Source organism: Abramis brama (genome assembly GCF_963993115.1).
Source record: "Abramis brama genome assembly, chromosome: 11".
NCBI lineage: Eukaryota > Metazoa > Chordata > Actinopteri > Cypriniformes > Leuciscidae > Abramis > Abramis brama.
In genome coordinates, this window is record NC_139973.1 from 29,478,860 (window position 1) to 29,496,359 (window position 17,500).

The 17,500-nt window shown below is 38.5% G+C and overlaps 1 protein-coding gene across 1 annotated transcript in view; it reads right to left on the minus strand.

The window, feature by feature from the left end:
- The window catches only part of stk11ip (serine/threonine kinase 11 interacting protein), a 70,034-nt gene that overhangs the window by 26,116 nt on the left and 26,418 nt on the right, over positions 1-17,500 (minus strand). Inside the window, exon 22 of the mRNA XM_084129056.1 lies at positions 16,043-16,221. Within this exon, the coding sequence (XP_083985182.1) occupies positions 16,043-16,221 (179 nt within the window). The remainder of the gene's footprint in view (positions 1-16,042; positions 16,222-17,500) is intronic.

The following is a 17,500-nucleotide window of genomic DNA, read 5'->3' on the forward strand; positions in this document are numbered from 1 at the left end:
AAATATTCCACAACAAATCCTTTAAATGTAACGATATTCAGAACGGAACAAGAATAAAAAAATAACTACAAACAAGCCAAAACGAAAAAATAAAATAAAAATACATTTAAGCAATCCATGACATGACATGATTTTATCTAGTTTTTGGACTGAAACATTCTGGTTGTTTTTAAACTCAAACATAATTCTTAAATTGAAAACAAAAAAAAACAAAAAACAAAAAAGAATAAAATGGGTATAGTTCTGATATTTGTATAATTTTATATAGAAATAAATGGTGTATAATTGCATTTTTAGAAGATATGAGGCTTTTAGTGTGTCCTTTTTTGACATTACTTTAATCCCTCACTATAGCAAAACCGTTTGAGATTTTATTTTTAAAAATAATCAGTTAACAACATAGGCCTGCTGACTATAAAAATTACAAATATGGAGGTTTTATATATTTTATAACATATGATACAGTGAAGCAACCTCACTTGACGAGTGTCATTTCCTGAATACAATCACAGTTGAAACTGTGACATTGATTTCATACAACAGGTTAATAAACAGTTCCAGTTAAGTCACTTACATTTTAGATGCAATATTGACTGTTTTTGTTCTGTTTCAGCAGCGAAAATAGTTAGACAAAGATCACAGCAGAACCATCACGCATCACGTGTTTTCTCATAACTGAACGATTCAGCATTTTTAACGAATCGGTTGACTCAAAGATTGAATGATCAATAAACATCTGTCTTAATCATGATCGACTCATTCGAACGAATCGTTTGAACGAATGAATCAATGACTCGCTTATTAAGATGGATGCCTGGTGACACCTAATGGTGGTTTAGTGTTGTTTAAAAGCATCATTCTTTCCAACGTGTGTGTGCAACATTATCAATGTCAGTGTGGACGTCTGTATTTTTCTTTCACTTTTATATTAGCGATTTAAAAGCACCCGCTCGTGTCACACGTCGATTAACCGGTGGGAAAATATCCTCAGACACATACCTAATAAATGTATATTTAAAAACAATATTGGCCTACCTGGTAAAAAAATTTATATACTATTTTGATGTCCTTTTGGACACAAGAGGGCAGTATAGCCCTATGTTTGCTTTTTTGTTTAACCAAATAGCACTAAATAGCCTGTTTTTAACTTTTTCATTCTTCTTGAATTGCAAAAACAGAATAAAATGGGTTTAGTTGTGATATTTGTATACTTTTATATAGAAATAAATGGTGTATAATAACATTTTTAGAAGATAAGAGGTTTTTAGTGTTTCCTTTTTTGACATTACTTTAATCCCTCGCCATAGCAAAACCGTTTGAGATATTTATTATCTGTTTACAATTTAGCATCTTTAATGTATTTTCATCATTTTGAAAAAGTTTGGTGGGAATAAAATAAACCACTTAAGAGGAGTGGGTAAAAATTTAGAGGATGATTTTGCAAAGAAATCCACATTCAAACCAAAATATCTGACTTCCTGTTGGTCGGAGCTAATAACTGTAAATTAGAAAATTGTCCGTCTCGATGAGAACAATATACGTACTGATTTTTGTAATTGTGGGTAAAACTAACCCCCCCACTTTTGTCAAAAACATTTTGAAATTGACACACTTCCTGCTGCCAGTTGGTGGCGCTATAACTTTGACTCACAATAGTTACACCCATCTGATCGGCCTCTTACCACGAACACACTGCTGAAGTTTCATCAAGATCAGTTAATGTATGCAGAAGTTATAACACTTCATGTTTCTCTTTTCTCGCCATAAATTCGATTCCTCGCTACGGCCAAACCGTTCGAGATATCAAAAATTCGTCCGCAATTTAGCATCCTCAATGTCTTGACTTCTTGCACAACGAGTTTGGAGGCGATTGGGTGAATTGTCTAGGAGTATTATTTAAAATTCCACAGCAAGCGTTTTCCTAACAACCCATAATAGCCGACTTCCTGTTGGGCTGGCGTAAAACTTGACAGAGGGAAAGTTGTTTGGCCCGATGAGATCTATATGTGTACCGAGTTTCATATTAATTCATGCAAGCGTGTTTGATATATGGACCAAGTTTTCAGACCCCGTTCAAGGGGGCGCTGTTGAGCCCCCCTGCCACGCCCGTTTCTGAAACTTTTCACATGTCTACTGGTTAATAAGTGTGATGTGTCTGTCGAGTTTCATCCAATTTCAAGCATGCTAAGAGTCTCAAAAGCATCAGAAAATAATATTAAAGTTTGATGCGTTGCCACGGCAACAGTATCTAAGATATCAATAATCCTTTCACAGGTCTACATCTGCCATGTGTTTACATTAAACGCATAAAGTTTGAAGCAAATCGGGTAAAAATAAGAGGGTGATTTCAAAGCATTTTGAAAGTGACACACTTCCTGCTGCCAGTTGGTGGCGCTATAACTTTGACTCACAATAGTCACATCCATGTGATCGGCCTCTTACAACGAACACACTGCTGAAGTTTAATCAAGATCAGTTAATGTATGCAGAAGTTATAACACACTTCCTGTTTCAATTATTCGCCATAAATTCGTTTCCTCGCCACGGCCAAACCGTTTGAGATATCAAAAATCCCCTGGCAATTTTCCATCCTCAATGCCTTGACTCCATGCACACCGAGTTTGGAGGCGATTGGATGAATTCCCTAGGAGAAGTGTTTCAAATTCCTGAGCATGCGTTTCCAAACAACCCTTAATAGCCGACTTCCTTTTTGGCTGGCGTAAAACTTGGAGCATGAAAGTTGTTCGGCCCGATGAGATCTATATGTGTACCGAGTTTCATATTATTACATGAAAGCGTGTTTGATTTATGGACCAAGTTTTCGGACCCCATTCAAGGGGGCGCTGTCGAGCCCCCCTGCCACGCCCGGGTACCAGCTTCAGCCCGGCCCTGCTGGCCGAAGGTTCTGACCTGTGTGCAAAGTTTCAAGAGTTTTCGAGCACGTTAAGGGCCCCAAAAGCCCATGAAACCTTGAAAAACAATTATAAAAGCAAATCTCTCCTAACAGACAAATCCCCCACACCCCACACACACACAGAGAGACACAGATACAGAGAGAGAGAGACAGAGAATTCTCCAAAAAATCACATTCAAACCAAAATATCTGACTTCCTGTTGGTCGGAGCTAATAACTGTAAATTAGAAAGTTGTCCGGCTCGATGAGAACAATATGCATACCGATTTTTGTGATTCTAGGAAAAACTAAGCCCCCATTTTTGACTAAAGGTGGCGCTACTGAGCCCCTCACCACACCCATTTCTGAAACTTTGCACATGTCTACTGGATAATAAATGTGATGTGTCTGTCTAGTTTCATGCATTTTCAAGCATGTGAAGTGTCTCAAAAGCATCCGGAAAGAATATTGAAGTTTGATGCGTTGCCACGGCAACAGTATCTAAAATATCAATAATCCTTTCACAGGTCTACATCTGCCGTGTGTTTACATTATACACAAAGTTTGAAGCAAATCGGGCAAAAATAAGAGGGTGATTTCAAAGCATTTTGAAAGTGACAAACTTCCTGCTGCCAGTTGGTGGCGCTATAACTTTGACTCACAAAGGTCACATCCATGTTATCGGCCTCTTACAACGAACACACTGCTGAAGTTTCAGCAAGATCAGATAATGTATGCAGAAGTTATAACACACTTCCTGTGTCCCATTATTCGCCATAAATTCGTTTCCTCGCCACGGCCAAACCGTTCGAGATATCAAAAATCTGTTCGCAAGAATTCATCCTCAATGTCTTGACTTCATGCTGACTGAGTTTGGAGGCGATTGGATGAATTCCCTAGGAGGAGTACATTAAATTCCACAGCATGCGTTTCCAAACAACCCATAATAGCCGACTTCCTGTTGGGCTGGCGTAAAACTTAGAGCGTGAAAGTTGTTCGGCCTGATGAGATCTATATGTGTACCGAGTTTCATATTATTACATGCAAGTGTGTTTGATTTATGGACAAGTGTTCGGATCCCGTTCCAGGGGGCTGGCGTTCGCCCTTTCAGGGCTTGGGCCCTAATAATAATAATAATAATAATAATAATAATCCTAACGAAAACAATAGGGCCTTTGCCCTTTCAGGGCTTGGGCCCTAATAATCCTAACGAAAACAATAGGGCCTTCGCCCTTTCAGGGCTTGGGCCCTAATAAATAATCCTACCGAAAACAATAGGGCCTTCACCCTTTCAGGGCTTGGGCCCTAATAAACAGAGCAATTCCAAGAGGGTCCTCACACCATCGGTGCTCGGGCCCTAATTAAACATCCTCCTTCAACTTTTAAAGATATCACCCGTCAACCAAAAAGTTACTTTTGATGCTTTTAAAGAACAACCACAAAACAATGGCATTGCTTGACCAAAGAAACTGAAATTCCTGAGTGAAATTTCAGACATTAAGTTTCAAAATAACCTGGGAGGACAATGTCTTAACAGAGAACATAGATCCTTTCTAGCACAGCCATTAACAGTTTACGCTCTCTGGTGTGATCATGCAGGTTTGCACTGTACAACATCAGGAAGATCAGGCCCTTCCTAACTGAGCATTCAATACAACTTCTCGTCCAGGCCTAGTGGTGTGCGATATGACCAATTTTATTTCACGTTAACGATATCACAATATTGTTATTTTAGCTTTAAATAAGGTTATGATTGAAATTTTATAATTCCTGTCACCATTTTCAATATCACAAAAAACGAATACGAACCGGAGTAAAAAAAAAAAAAAAAAAAAAAAACTCTCAAGCTTACTGAAACTGATAAAAGAACAAAGAAACTAATTACAAGCATATGGGAAAACAAACTAAAATAGAACAAAGACACAAATGAAATAGACCTACCTGAAAAACTTCAATCACTAGAAATAAGAAAAAGCTACTACATAAATTGTATAAAGTAATCAAATGTATAAAAAAACACTGCATAGTCTTCACTTAAATTAAATATACATTTATTCTTATCAAAGTGACAAAAGTGATTCAGTCAAGAGCAGTGAGAGATTTTCTCTTTTTTTATTTGATTGACATTAATAACAACAGCAGGTAATTTGCTGTCACTTTAAGACTGACTGCACAAATTCAATATACTTGTGTGTTTTCTTTCTCAACTGCTTATGTTCACTTAAAGGTGCATTGTGTAATATTTTGGAGGATCTGTTGACAGAAATGCAATATCATATACATAACTCTGTTTTCAGTGGTGTATAAAGATGTTACTTAATGAACCGTTATGTTTTTATTACCTTAGAATGAGCCATTTCTATCAACATACACCGCAGGTCCCATTACATTGAAATGCGGCGACATGTTTCTACAGTAGCCCTAAACGGACAAACGCGGTTTGTCACTATGTTGTTCTTCGTGCAAGACTCAGAAGCAAGCTCAATTCACAACCTCACTACTAGATGCCGCTAAAAATTACACAGTGCACCTTTAATACATAAATGACAAATACATGGTCACTTTGACACATAAGTATATGTTTTTAACCATTTAAGCCCAATTAGTCAGCAAAAAGTTCTCACGCGCTTTATGAGCAATGGCTTTATAAGCAATGGCTTTATGAGCAAAGGCTTCATGTGCACGCGTCTCTCTGACAGCATGAGCATATAGCGAAATGAGTTGTCTTTCACTGATTATTGCACTTCAACAGTTTAAAATCACTTTTTTAATCACGTTTTTAAACCGCATTATTTAAAAATGCATGCAAACTTTCGTGATTGCGTAGCACAGCAATTTCACGTGAGCATAACCACGATAAAAACGATAGTCCAAAATCTCTACCGGTTGACTAATTTCTACCGGTAAATCGTGTCTACCAGTATATCGACCACCCCTATCCAGGCCCTTGTCATTTCTAGGCTGGACTACTGCAATTCTCTTCTGGCTGGACTTCCAACATGTGCAATAAAACCCTTGCAAATGATCCAGGGCACAGCGGCTTGACTGGTCTTTAACGAAACCTAGAAAGCCCTCAAGGAGCCTCCAGTGTGTAAGTGAATGGGCATCTTGTGGTAACATCACAGAGAGGCACAAAATCACTCTCAAGAACGTTTTCATTCACTGTTCCTTGCTGGTGGGAATGATCGTCCCAACCTTATCCGGACAGCCGAATCACTCGCAATTTTCAAGAAAAAGCTGTAAGAAATTGTAGTCTGCCTCGACCCAGATTCCACTCCAAAATATATTTTAGAATAAGCTCATGCCCAAAATGGCTTAATTATCATAGAGATGGAGGAGGTGAAGTTATATTGTTTCTTCACCATTTGGGTTGATCACATCCTGAGCAAATGGTCATCATCAATTGTAGAATGGGAATGGGTGTGGGACACCGAGAACCTTCTCAGACAATGGGGTTTCTCAACTTCATTAACATACAGACCACAGCTGTTACAACAGGAGCAACTTCATTTTCATTAAGAGTGGTAAACTGTAACAGGATAAAAGGTTTGAGATTTGGATGTTCTAGGTTCTGACGCCGGTGAACCCAAGGTGCTTCGTGTACCTTGTCCCTGCTATGCTGCAATAAACTTTATTTTTGAGATCTTCAACGTTCACATAATTTTTTCTTACATTGGCGAGCCACCCAGCGAGGGATTTCCAACAAAAAGTGGGGAAAGGTAAGAAAAAGCTGTTTTCTTTATTTTATGCTGTTTTTTTGTCAGGGAACCCCATCGTTTAAAAAATCTAGAAATGGAATTTTTAAGGACAGAAGAGAATATGGTTTATTCAGTATTAGCAGGAGGAGTAGTTAAGCCTATTCCGTAATATTTTGTTTAAGATTCTAACGGAACTGAATCAGCCCGAAGCAGTGTGGTGGTAGAGTTGTATTGGAATTGTTGTTTCTAAAGTAACTGAAACAAAGTGCTTAAGTGTAAAGTTTCTAAAGTAACTGAAACTTGGTGTTGGTCTCTTATAATTCTGTTAAGATTCTAAAGTAATTGAATCAACCCAAAGTAGTGTGGTGGCAGAGTTATATTAGATTGGTTCTTTCTAAAGAAACTGAAACAAATGTGTATGTTTCTAACGTACCCGAAACTGATTGTGAAGTTGTTATAATTCTGAGGAAATACTAAAGAAATTGTATAGACCCAACGCAGTGAGGTCATAGAATTATTTCACAACTATTGTGTGTTATAGTGTAGACTAGTGAGTCTGACGCGCTGTGACTCTGTGAAGTTTAAAACAAGAACCCGAAGCAGTGTGGTTTTGCCCGACATACTGTGGCAGTGTTTTAAATTTGATTTGATTGTTTAAGCCCAAAGTACGGTGGCTAAGTAGGTTGTTTTATGAATATAACATAAAACCAGACATAGTGTGGTTTTGTCTGACTTACTGTGACAGTGTTACATTTCTTAACTGTTTTGCGTAGTGAAATTTAAGGCCCAATGGATTGTGGCCGTGGTTAAGTTTAGAAGCCTCAGGTAGTGTGGCTATTTTGTTCATTTGCATCCGAAGTACTGGAGCTGTGAATAATTAGACTAACGGATATCTTAAAGGAACTAGATAACATGTAGTCATTTAAATCAGACTTTGTGATAGCAGAACAATAGTGGTCGACCGATATTGTTTTTTTGATGGCCGATGCCGATATCTTAGAGAGTAGGATGGCCGATGGCCAAATATTTAAAATAAACATGCTTATACTTTAGATGGCAACTTCTTGAATCTGCAATCGTATTACAGTATTTTTCACAAATAAAGTAATTATTTAAAAATATATGAATATGTGAATAAGAAGGAAGTAAACACACTTCAGGGCACTCACAGAATGTACAAATAGCGTCAGCCATCTTTTTTTGGTAATCTGATAATATTGTGCGCACTGGTAATCATATTTTTTCAAATAAAGACAAGGTAACGCTAATATTAAATACAGCACACAGTGAAAACGATATGAATATGACAGTGGGCAGCTGGATATAGCACAGCATATTTTAAGATGAAGGATTTCAAGTTTTTCGATCGCTTCTCCTGTGAAGCTGATCTTCTGTTCGCATTCACACAATTCGCACGGACCGACCGTCACTCACAGTAACGCGTTTATCAGGCGACAAATGCACACTTCACAAGATATCACAGCTGGATTCCATTAAATCTGCAAGGTTTGTGAAATTAAATGTTTATTAGATATTCAGAGATGTGTTAAATGATGTACTGTAGATGTGCATTTGCTGAATGTTGACGGTAAATGAGAAAGTATTTTAGCCTGATTGTTTGCCTTTTCTGTAACAAATAATATAAAAGCAACACTTTACTTTTTCGCATAGCATTTACTTTCTTTGTTTACCAGTTCTGTCTAACAAAGAATTAGATATGACTGACAGAGATCGTAAATTAATGAAGATGGAGAATGTGAGTGAGCGCTGTGTGATCAGGTGATGCCATTCTCTTCTCAGGCACTGGTGTTCTCAGCGCCGCCCGTCAAAATAAAAGTCAGGAGCGCCGTCAAAATAAAAGTCCTGCTTCCAACACATCGGCCAATCAGAAAAACTTATCAACCGATGCCGATATTTTAAAAGTGCCAAATATCGGCCGATATATCGGCCTTGGCGATATATCGGTCGACCACTAAATAACAATTAGATCACAAGATACTCTAAAGCCTGATAAGACTTTTGAAAATGGAAGAAATTATTGTTAAATACATCGCTAAACACGGTTCTCAGGGAATGTTTGATGGAATAGAGAATATTGTCGATAAACCGTACAAGTGGGCTATCTCTAAGTTTGAAAATGATCCCAAAATGCCTAAGAACAAAAATGTGAAAATTGCTAATGTGCTTCAAGCTCTTTTTACTTCATACAAAGTAACTAGGAGGAGAGTAGATGAGTTATAGGATGAAAATGAGCGAAATTACTGGGGTAATTTCTACAAAAAATGACCTGGCTAGTGAAATGATCTGGAAAGAAGAGAAGGTCGAGATGCAGAATGAGATCGCACTTCTTAGAACTAACAATAGTATGCTTAAATCATCTGTGGAAACATTGTCCGACAATTTGGAGGAAGCAAAGACGGCTTGTCAGTTTATGATAAAGAATGGCACAACTGACAAAAACCCTAGTAAGACATTGTTAGGTGTCACATTGTGTAACCCAGTTCCAGAAATGCCAGATTTGCAGAAAGACAGCGCTGAGGGTTGGGAAAAAGATTCTCAGTCATTCAGTAAACAATACTCTGACTGTAGAGTCAGATTTCCCATGGCACCAGTCCATACTACTACGAATATGCGTGCTAGTGAAGGAAGTGAACCAATGACCTCTACCATAGTCTGAGGATTTAATCCAACTGAACTTGAAACTGTGATCAAGAATATTGGTAAATTTGATCCTACCAAACAAGATTCATTAGATTTTCTGAAAAACTTGGAGGAATATGCTGAAGTTTACAATTTAACAGATGGTGATGCAAGCGTTTTGTTAAGAATGTGCTTTCCTGACACTTTGTCTGGAGCCTTAACTAAGAAAGTAAAGGACAGAAATGCTAATAAGTCAGAGAGGTAAAAGGCACTGCTTGAAGTCTTAGGTGTGATGTCAGTTAATTGGGATAAAATATCTGAGATGCACATGAGGAAAAGGGAGCATCCAGCAGCATTTTCAGAACGATTATTGGCGATGTTTAAAACTTTCAGAGGCAATCCTGATATTACTAAGAATGATGTCACTTTCAAGTCTGCCTTGATTAACAAATGTGACCCATTCACCCGGTCTGCTGTGACAATGCTTGTGACACCTCTCTCTGAATATAATGACATTATTGCTAAAATGACACAGTTGCTGCCTTTGGAGAGAGAGAATGTTCTACATTATCTAATGGTGTCCATCATAGACCAAGGAGATTTGCAAGAATAAATTCAGAAGGTGGTCACATTGCTAGACATTGTCAAGACAATGAGAGACCTCTTCAAAGCTTTGTCTGTCATGCATGTGGAAAGGATGTTTGAATGTGAAAATATGCTTGTGGGGGGAAAAGGGGGGCAACCTCTTCTTTTGATTATTGTTTCAGTATAAGCATTGAGATGTTGGTCTGAAATGTGTAACCTCCGGGAGAAAGATGATAAGGTGGTTTGAATGACGAGATGGTCAGTAGAACCAATGGAGCCAGGTGATTTTCTCAAGAAAAATAACAGAATACAGAGATTTCCAGACCTGCAAGATCCAGAACTCCAGGCCTAAATGATCTTAAAACCCTGAGACCCACCATGGATGTTACTGATGGAGAGGCACAGACTCGAACAACACCAGTGATTGCTATTCCAAAAGGACTTACGGTCCAAGTGGAAAAGAATGGACAATGAGAAGAGAAACAAGAAGAGATCAAACCATTTCAGAGACTACGGACTACAAATGGTCATCAGTCTTTGCACATAGATGGAAAACAAGTGGGCAGAGGACATACCCACACTAAGAAATGCACAAAGACACAGACTTACTGCACATGAAGAGACACATATATGCATACTCATTTGCATTAGATAGCCTATATTATCGTCTCTTGGATGCACGTGTGGATATAGGATGTCCACAATAAGAAAATGGACACAATACACATGACAAAATGAAAAAGTACGTACACGCACAGACAGACACACACACATACATTATATTGTCTATTGATTGTTGATTTTTTTCGAGTTATCAAAACTAAACAATATGCTAACATCACTGATACACATTGTGAGAGCCCAACAAGGCCTTGAAGAAAAGACAAGATTTTGGCAAAACAAATGCATGATGGAGACTTAGATATTGCCTTTTCTGGTTTAATTTGGAATGTAACCTTTAAAACGGCTGTATGTGTATGTATCTTTCTTATTATTTGCCAATGCATTATGTTATGTGTTCTATGTTTAAACGTTGAATTGCAGATAACTTAATGATCACTTTAGGACACTCCTACTGGCTGTGATGGTCCTTGAATGTCTTCTCACCCAAGCCCAAGAAAATGTTTGTATATCATATTGCCAAATTTTAGAAGAGTCTCTTTGATAATTCTGCCCAATCGGATGGAGCTGTAACCAGTGTGCATGAGGTGTCGACCTAATGATTCTCGGTGGCCAGAGGGGGACAACCTAAGGCAGGGCTTCACCGCCACTGGGCACCTGCCCAATAGAAAAGGGAGGTGTAATCTGTGAGAAGGGAGTGGATGTGATGCTTCTTTTGGGCCAAGAGCATCAGAGAGGGGACTGTAAGAAATTGTAGTCTGCCTCGGCCCAGATTCCACTCCAAAATATATTTTAGAATAAGCTCATCCCCAAAATGGCTTAATTATCATAGAGATGAAGGAAGTGAAGTTATATTGTTTCTTCACCGTTTGGGTTGATCACATCCTGAGCAAATGGTCATCATCAACTGTAGAATGGGAATGGGTGTGGGACACCGAGAACCTTCTCAGACAATGGGGTTTGTCAACTTCATTAACATACAGACCACAGCTGTCACAACAGGAGCAACTTCATTTACATTAAGATTGGTAAACTGTAACAGGATAAAAGGTTTGAGATTTGGATGTTGTGTGTTCATTCTGATGCCGGTGAACCCAAGATGCTTTGTGTACCTTGCTCCTGCTATGCTGTAATAAACTTTAATTTTGAGATCTACGACGTCCACATCATTTTTTCTTACAAAGCTAAAAACTCATCTCTTCCATGAGCACTTAACTGCAGCCTGCTGAATAATAATAATAATAATAAAAAATCTATTTCACTATGCCTTCACCTATGCACTCACTATTCCTTAATCTCTCCCTATTCTAGCTTGTAATATCCTGATCGATGGGTGAAATTTATATTAATTGCACTTTTTGTGTTTATTGCCTCTTTAGATGAATTGGTTGTTGTATTCCTCAATTGTAAGTTGCTTTGGATAAAAGCATCTTCTAAATGAATAAATGTAAATGCAGGTGCTCTGATAAATCACAAATGAAATGGTCCAAATGAGTTGCTGTGAGAAAATGGTCCAAATGGATTGTTGTGGAAAAAAAGAAAAAAAAAGAAAAAGAAAAGTGTCAGTTTCATTGTTCAGGTCGAACAATGTGCCATTTTTTGTAATCAGGTCAATGTTTTGTTTTGCCTCCGCTGTACTTGTAACACACTTTTGTTCCTCTGTTTTCCAACAGTATGTGATGAAAATGAATACCATAAAAAAGAACACTGGGATGGACAGATAAATACTCCTGGTCTTTTGTCTGGTTGCAACTAGTTCCTGCAATGTGTAAGAGTGTCAGATATATGTCAGCTTCTAAGATCACAGTGGCTGTGCCAGAAGGTTACTGTTTCCACAAGTATCCTTTCTGAGCTTGGCGTACTGGTGGATCGTGGTTGAAAGTTCATACCCTGTCAGCTGCTCCATGAAGAGTGACAATGGCAATAATCATAAATTCAAGTTATCTTAAAGTATTATGCTATTTTAAAGGCAGCTAATTTTGTTTTGCAAATCTCCTACAATAGGTCTACATGGGTCTACATCCAAGGTCAAAAAACACTGTACTATTTTCATAATATACATTGCAGCATCACCTCTTTTCTCATTGTCTGAAACGGTTTGATTAAGGATTCATTCTCTCTAAACCCCTCCTTTCCAAGAGCCTACTCTGCTCTGGGCTGTGTTTCCCAAAAGCATCGTAAGCCTAAGTAGATCGTAAAACCATTTCCATCAATGGTCTCTACGATCAACTTTGCTTACGATGCTTTTGAGAAACGCAACCCTGATTGGTCTGTTGTGATTGGTCTACTGCTTTCAGCGCATGTTGGAAAGAAAACGGCCAGAGCCATAGAGAGAAAGAGTTGTGACACTCTTTGATGTCGCCGCTATGGCTGTCACGTGGTTCATGTAAGCCCCAATAGTTCCAAAACATACGCTGGCTGTCATGTTCTTCTATGGGACAGATAGCAGCGATTGCATTATTGAACGGTAAATATAAAATAAAACACACACCCAAGTACTTTTTCAGCTGTTATTGCATTTTGTTAATGTCAGTTTTGCATTTGGAGGTAAGTTTTAGGCTATATTTTTGGAGGGAAAAGCTTAGTGTTCATGTTCGCATGGGTAGTAGCACTGGCTTTAGCGGCTCTAACTTAACTTTTCCATATCATTCATCTGATGATAGACGTCTCATGATATTTATTTTAGCACAACTGGGCTGTATTAGGCTATTGATTCCCGTGATTTTGCTTATAAATTTTGATTCAGCCATTAGCCTACCTTCGTGATCACGCAAAGAGGTCTGTCGTGGCGGTCCGTTCAGAATTCGCTTAGAAGCTAGCTCACTTCTTCTGATGAAAGTGGCCACCCCCAGGACCACAACGTGAAACATGATCATGTTAAGACTAAGAATATTATTTTAAGATTAAGCCATACACATTATCAAAACTATAACAGATTAAAAACGAATTTAAGCATGGCTGATACAAATGAAGATTTTCAAATAAAATATTTTTTATTAAACAATGACAGACAACAAAAATGTGTGCTTGTGTGAGTGTGTGTGAACAAGAAAAACAAAAACCAGGGGCAGGTGATCCATGAAACAGACAGGACTGGTGATGGCCATAACAATCCTAGAGGTCCAGTATTGTTCTCACAAGCCGCTTCACTCAAGACAATAAAACAATTAAAAGTTAGTATATCCCAAAAAAATAAATTAAATAAAAGTTGCTATAAAGGTGGCAGCGATTCATTACCGAACTCTTACTGTCACAGCTGACGAAGTCGCGCTAGCTAACTAGCTAGCAGGCAGTGCTTGAAAATTGGTTGAAACAACCAACATAAAAATTACGCTTTGCATGTACAAATGAAGACCAGTATAAGCATCGCAAAGGGCCTCTGATACAATATAGACAGTTGACAATTCAAAAGAGGTCGATATTTCAGCAACTTAACTCTGGAACAACTCGACGCGTAAGTGAATGGTGTCCAACGCCCAAATGACAGTGTTTGGAACTAATCCGATCTTCAAATCCCGGAAGTAGGCGGTTAAAAGCGCCGCCATTTTTTACAACGGAGGTCTATGGGAGTGTCGCAACTCTTTCTCTCTATGGCTCTGAAAACGGCCATTGCCATATCTGATTTTCAGACTGCGTAGCAGTTGATGTTTTTGCAAACCATACATGATTACAAGGAAAAAAATTCCACACGAGGGAAATCATTGGTGTCCATGAAGATGTGAAAAAATAGGCATAAATCTAGCTATCACATTTACCCAAATTATTATACGCCTGTTTAACCGAAGCTAATTTGGGTGGGTTTCTCCCATCCCCATACAATGTCACTTCTCTGTCTTTTACGGCCCTGACTAGAACGTTGGTCTCCTTGGCTGTGAATCACTCCTGGCGTGCACCTGGCAAATCCGACGTTATAATAGCAAACCGCAATGGAACAAGCACGCCTGCTTGAATGTGAGATGACGCTCTGATTGGTTTATTTCACGTTACGCCCAAACCACACCTATGAGTAATGTAACTACTTCAGACCAACCCATTTTAGATTTGAGTCATTTATCCCGCCGGTATAATAGCAACAGCGCCTGAGATCCGCCCACAAAGTTACTTACGTTTCGCGTTTGATACTTGCGTTTCAGATCGTTAAAATAGGGCCCTAAGTGTTTTTTTTACATTTGATTAGCCTACTCAAATATTCAATTTCTGTAGTATTTCTTATCTAAATACTGCTGTAAGACCTACCTGAAAAACTTTCACGGTTTATTTCATTTGTATCTTTATGTATTTATTTGTACTATTGTCTGTAATTTATTATTTTATTACTGTTTACTGATCTTTATTTTGTACATTTTTTAAAAGTTTGAAATCAAGCTTCCTTTTTCTTCCTGGTTTCCAATGCTGTTCCAGGAGATCTACCTTCCCGGATATTTCAGCTCCAATCCTGATCAAAGGCTCCAAATCCGATTATTCGTGTATCCGATTGGATTCTGATCTAAAATTATTGAAGTGTGTATCGCAACTGTTCAGATCCGATTTTTGTGTCCATGCAGCTCTTTCGGTTTCCGGAATATCTGCATTGGTTTCTATGGCAATGACGTTGTGTTGGTAGGTAAACACCAAATACAACAACCGCAACATGGAGGGGTTTGCAATAGAGATGTGGTCTTATTTAAAGGGGATTCATCATGAAAATCAGACTTTTTCCATTGTTAAGTGCTATAACCGGGTCCCCGGTGCATCTACCAACCCAGAAAACGTGAAAAGTGACAAACCAGTAACTTAGTTTTGGAGAGCCTTTCTCTTCAAGCATGCCAAAAAATAAGCAGATCAGACTTCGCTCCCCTTCTGACGTAGGAAGGGGATCTTATTATAATATTACCGCCCCTTAATCTGCATGTTTCCACCCACGGTGCCACCATTTGGTTTTCACAAGCGACAACAGTGTAACCAGTTCTAACGCAATGGCAAAAGTTCGAGCAAAGCATGCAAACTGTTCTGTCGTTCTGATGGAGGCGGGGAGCAGCAGCTCATTTGCATTTAAAGGGACACACCCAAAAACATGTTTACAAACATGTCTCTGTTATATTGTCATTTTCTACTCGTCCGGCACTTTGGAACAACACAGCCTTGTTTTGGCAGCGACTTTCAGCACGTTTCCTTTAATAACGTCTGACGTTTAAGTTTCACATGGCATGCAGAGCCGTCAGACTGAAACGGATTTCCAATTCCAATTGTTTTTTTTGCCATTCACACTAGCTAAATCTAAATCGGATATGCACAAATATCGGATTTGGACTGACAGTCTGAACGTAGCCTTAAACACTACGTTCAAGGGGACACATAACTTCCCATTTTTTTGGAAACCACCTTCATTCATTCAGTACTTCCTTCTAAATCTTGTGTAAACTATTCTTTTGCTTTCATCCAGGAAGCAAATCTTTTGTTCGTTTTATTAAACAATAATTAGTCATGTTGAACTGCTAACCAATCAGTCAAACAGCAAACCTGCTAATCCATTGCTCACCCAACATTGTTTTTAATACATTTTCTTAGCCAAGTCTTTGCTATTTGTCATTTCCACAGAGTAAGAGCATACAAAAGGAAGCCTTGCCTGTAAGCTTGCTGAAGAACAATTTGCAGCGGGCACTGTTTCGCACTAGTAGTGTGTACGCTGCTGCCCCCTCATCAAACTCCAGATGGATGCTCTGAGAGCCCAGACCCACCTCCAGATAGCTGAGTTCACACAACCGATGGCTTTCTCTTTTCCGCAGCCAGTCTGAGGTTTGCCCACTGCATAAGGAGTGAGAGACAGTTAAAGAAAGGGATAGGGAAAATGGAAAGAAAAGAGATTATATATTTAAATCAGATGAATTCCCTTTGTCTGTGAATTTACAGATAAAAAAGTTAGTGGAGATTTAAAGCAACACTAAATAACTTTTCCTCTTCAATTCTGGAAGCAGAATTGTCCATTACCGCTGTCGTAAATAATTTAGCCTACCGCAGACTAATGTTGTATGCACGCTCGCTGTTTATCCAGCACCGGCTTTGGAATTAACGATGTCCGCAGACAAGGTAGAGTATGTTGCATGATTTTATGAAAGTATGATGTATTGTGACATCAGAAACGAAGACAAACAAAATAATGACTATTGTAACGCTTGCCGTAAAGCAAGTCAAATTTGTAGTTTCTTATGTCTCATTCGAACTACAGAAACACTACTCGATCTGACAAACTTGCATAGTGCGGTTATAGCAGATATAGGGTGTCCTAGGTGTATATGACTTTATTTTTCAGCCAAACACAATCAGAGTTATATTAAAAAATATCCTGGCTCTTACAAGCTTTATAATGGGAGTGAATAGTACCATTTTTTTGGGAGCTCGAACAAGTGCATCCATCCATCATAAAAGTAATCCATACGACTCCAGGGGGTTAATAAAGGCCTTATAAACTGTAATCACTAGCTTCTGGATAACGGCCATCCGCACGCTCACAAGAGAGTCGAGTTCCAACAAATGACGTAGGCATAGCGTAAGCTTAGGTGAGAGTAGACGCCTCTTGCAGTTCAAACAAATAGGGCTGGGCAACAAACTCAAGGCCCTCCGACATTTCACTTTAAAAATTCTAATTTTAGACTTTTGATTCATGACTGGTGTTTTGTTTAGTTCTATCCTCTGAACTTCCTCAATACGTCATGCGTCAAGAGTTCACTCTTCCACCGGAACTCGACTCTCTTGTGAACTCGCGGACGTCCGTTAACCAGAAGCTAGTAATTCCTAGCAAAGGAATTATTTTGTATTTTTCTTACAAAAACGCATCGCTTTGCTTCAGAAGGCCTTTATTAACAACCTGGAGCCATATAGATTATTTTTGGTATTGGTAATTTTGGTAGTGATGGATGGATGCGCTTTTTTGGGCTTAAAAAAAAGGTGCCATTCACTCCCATTATAAAGCTTAGAAGAGCCAGAATATTTTTTTATATAAATCCTATTGTGTTTGGCTGAAAGAAGAAAGTCATATACACCAAGAATGGCTTGAAAGTAAATTATGGGATCATTTTCATTTTTA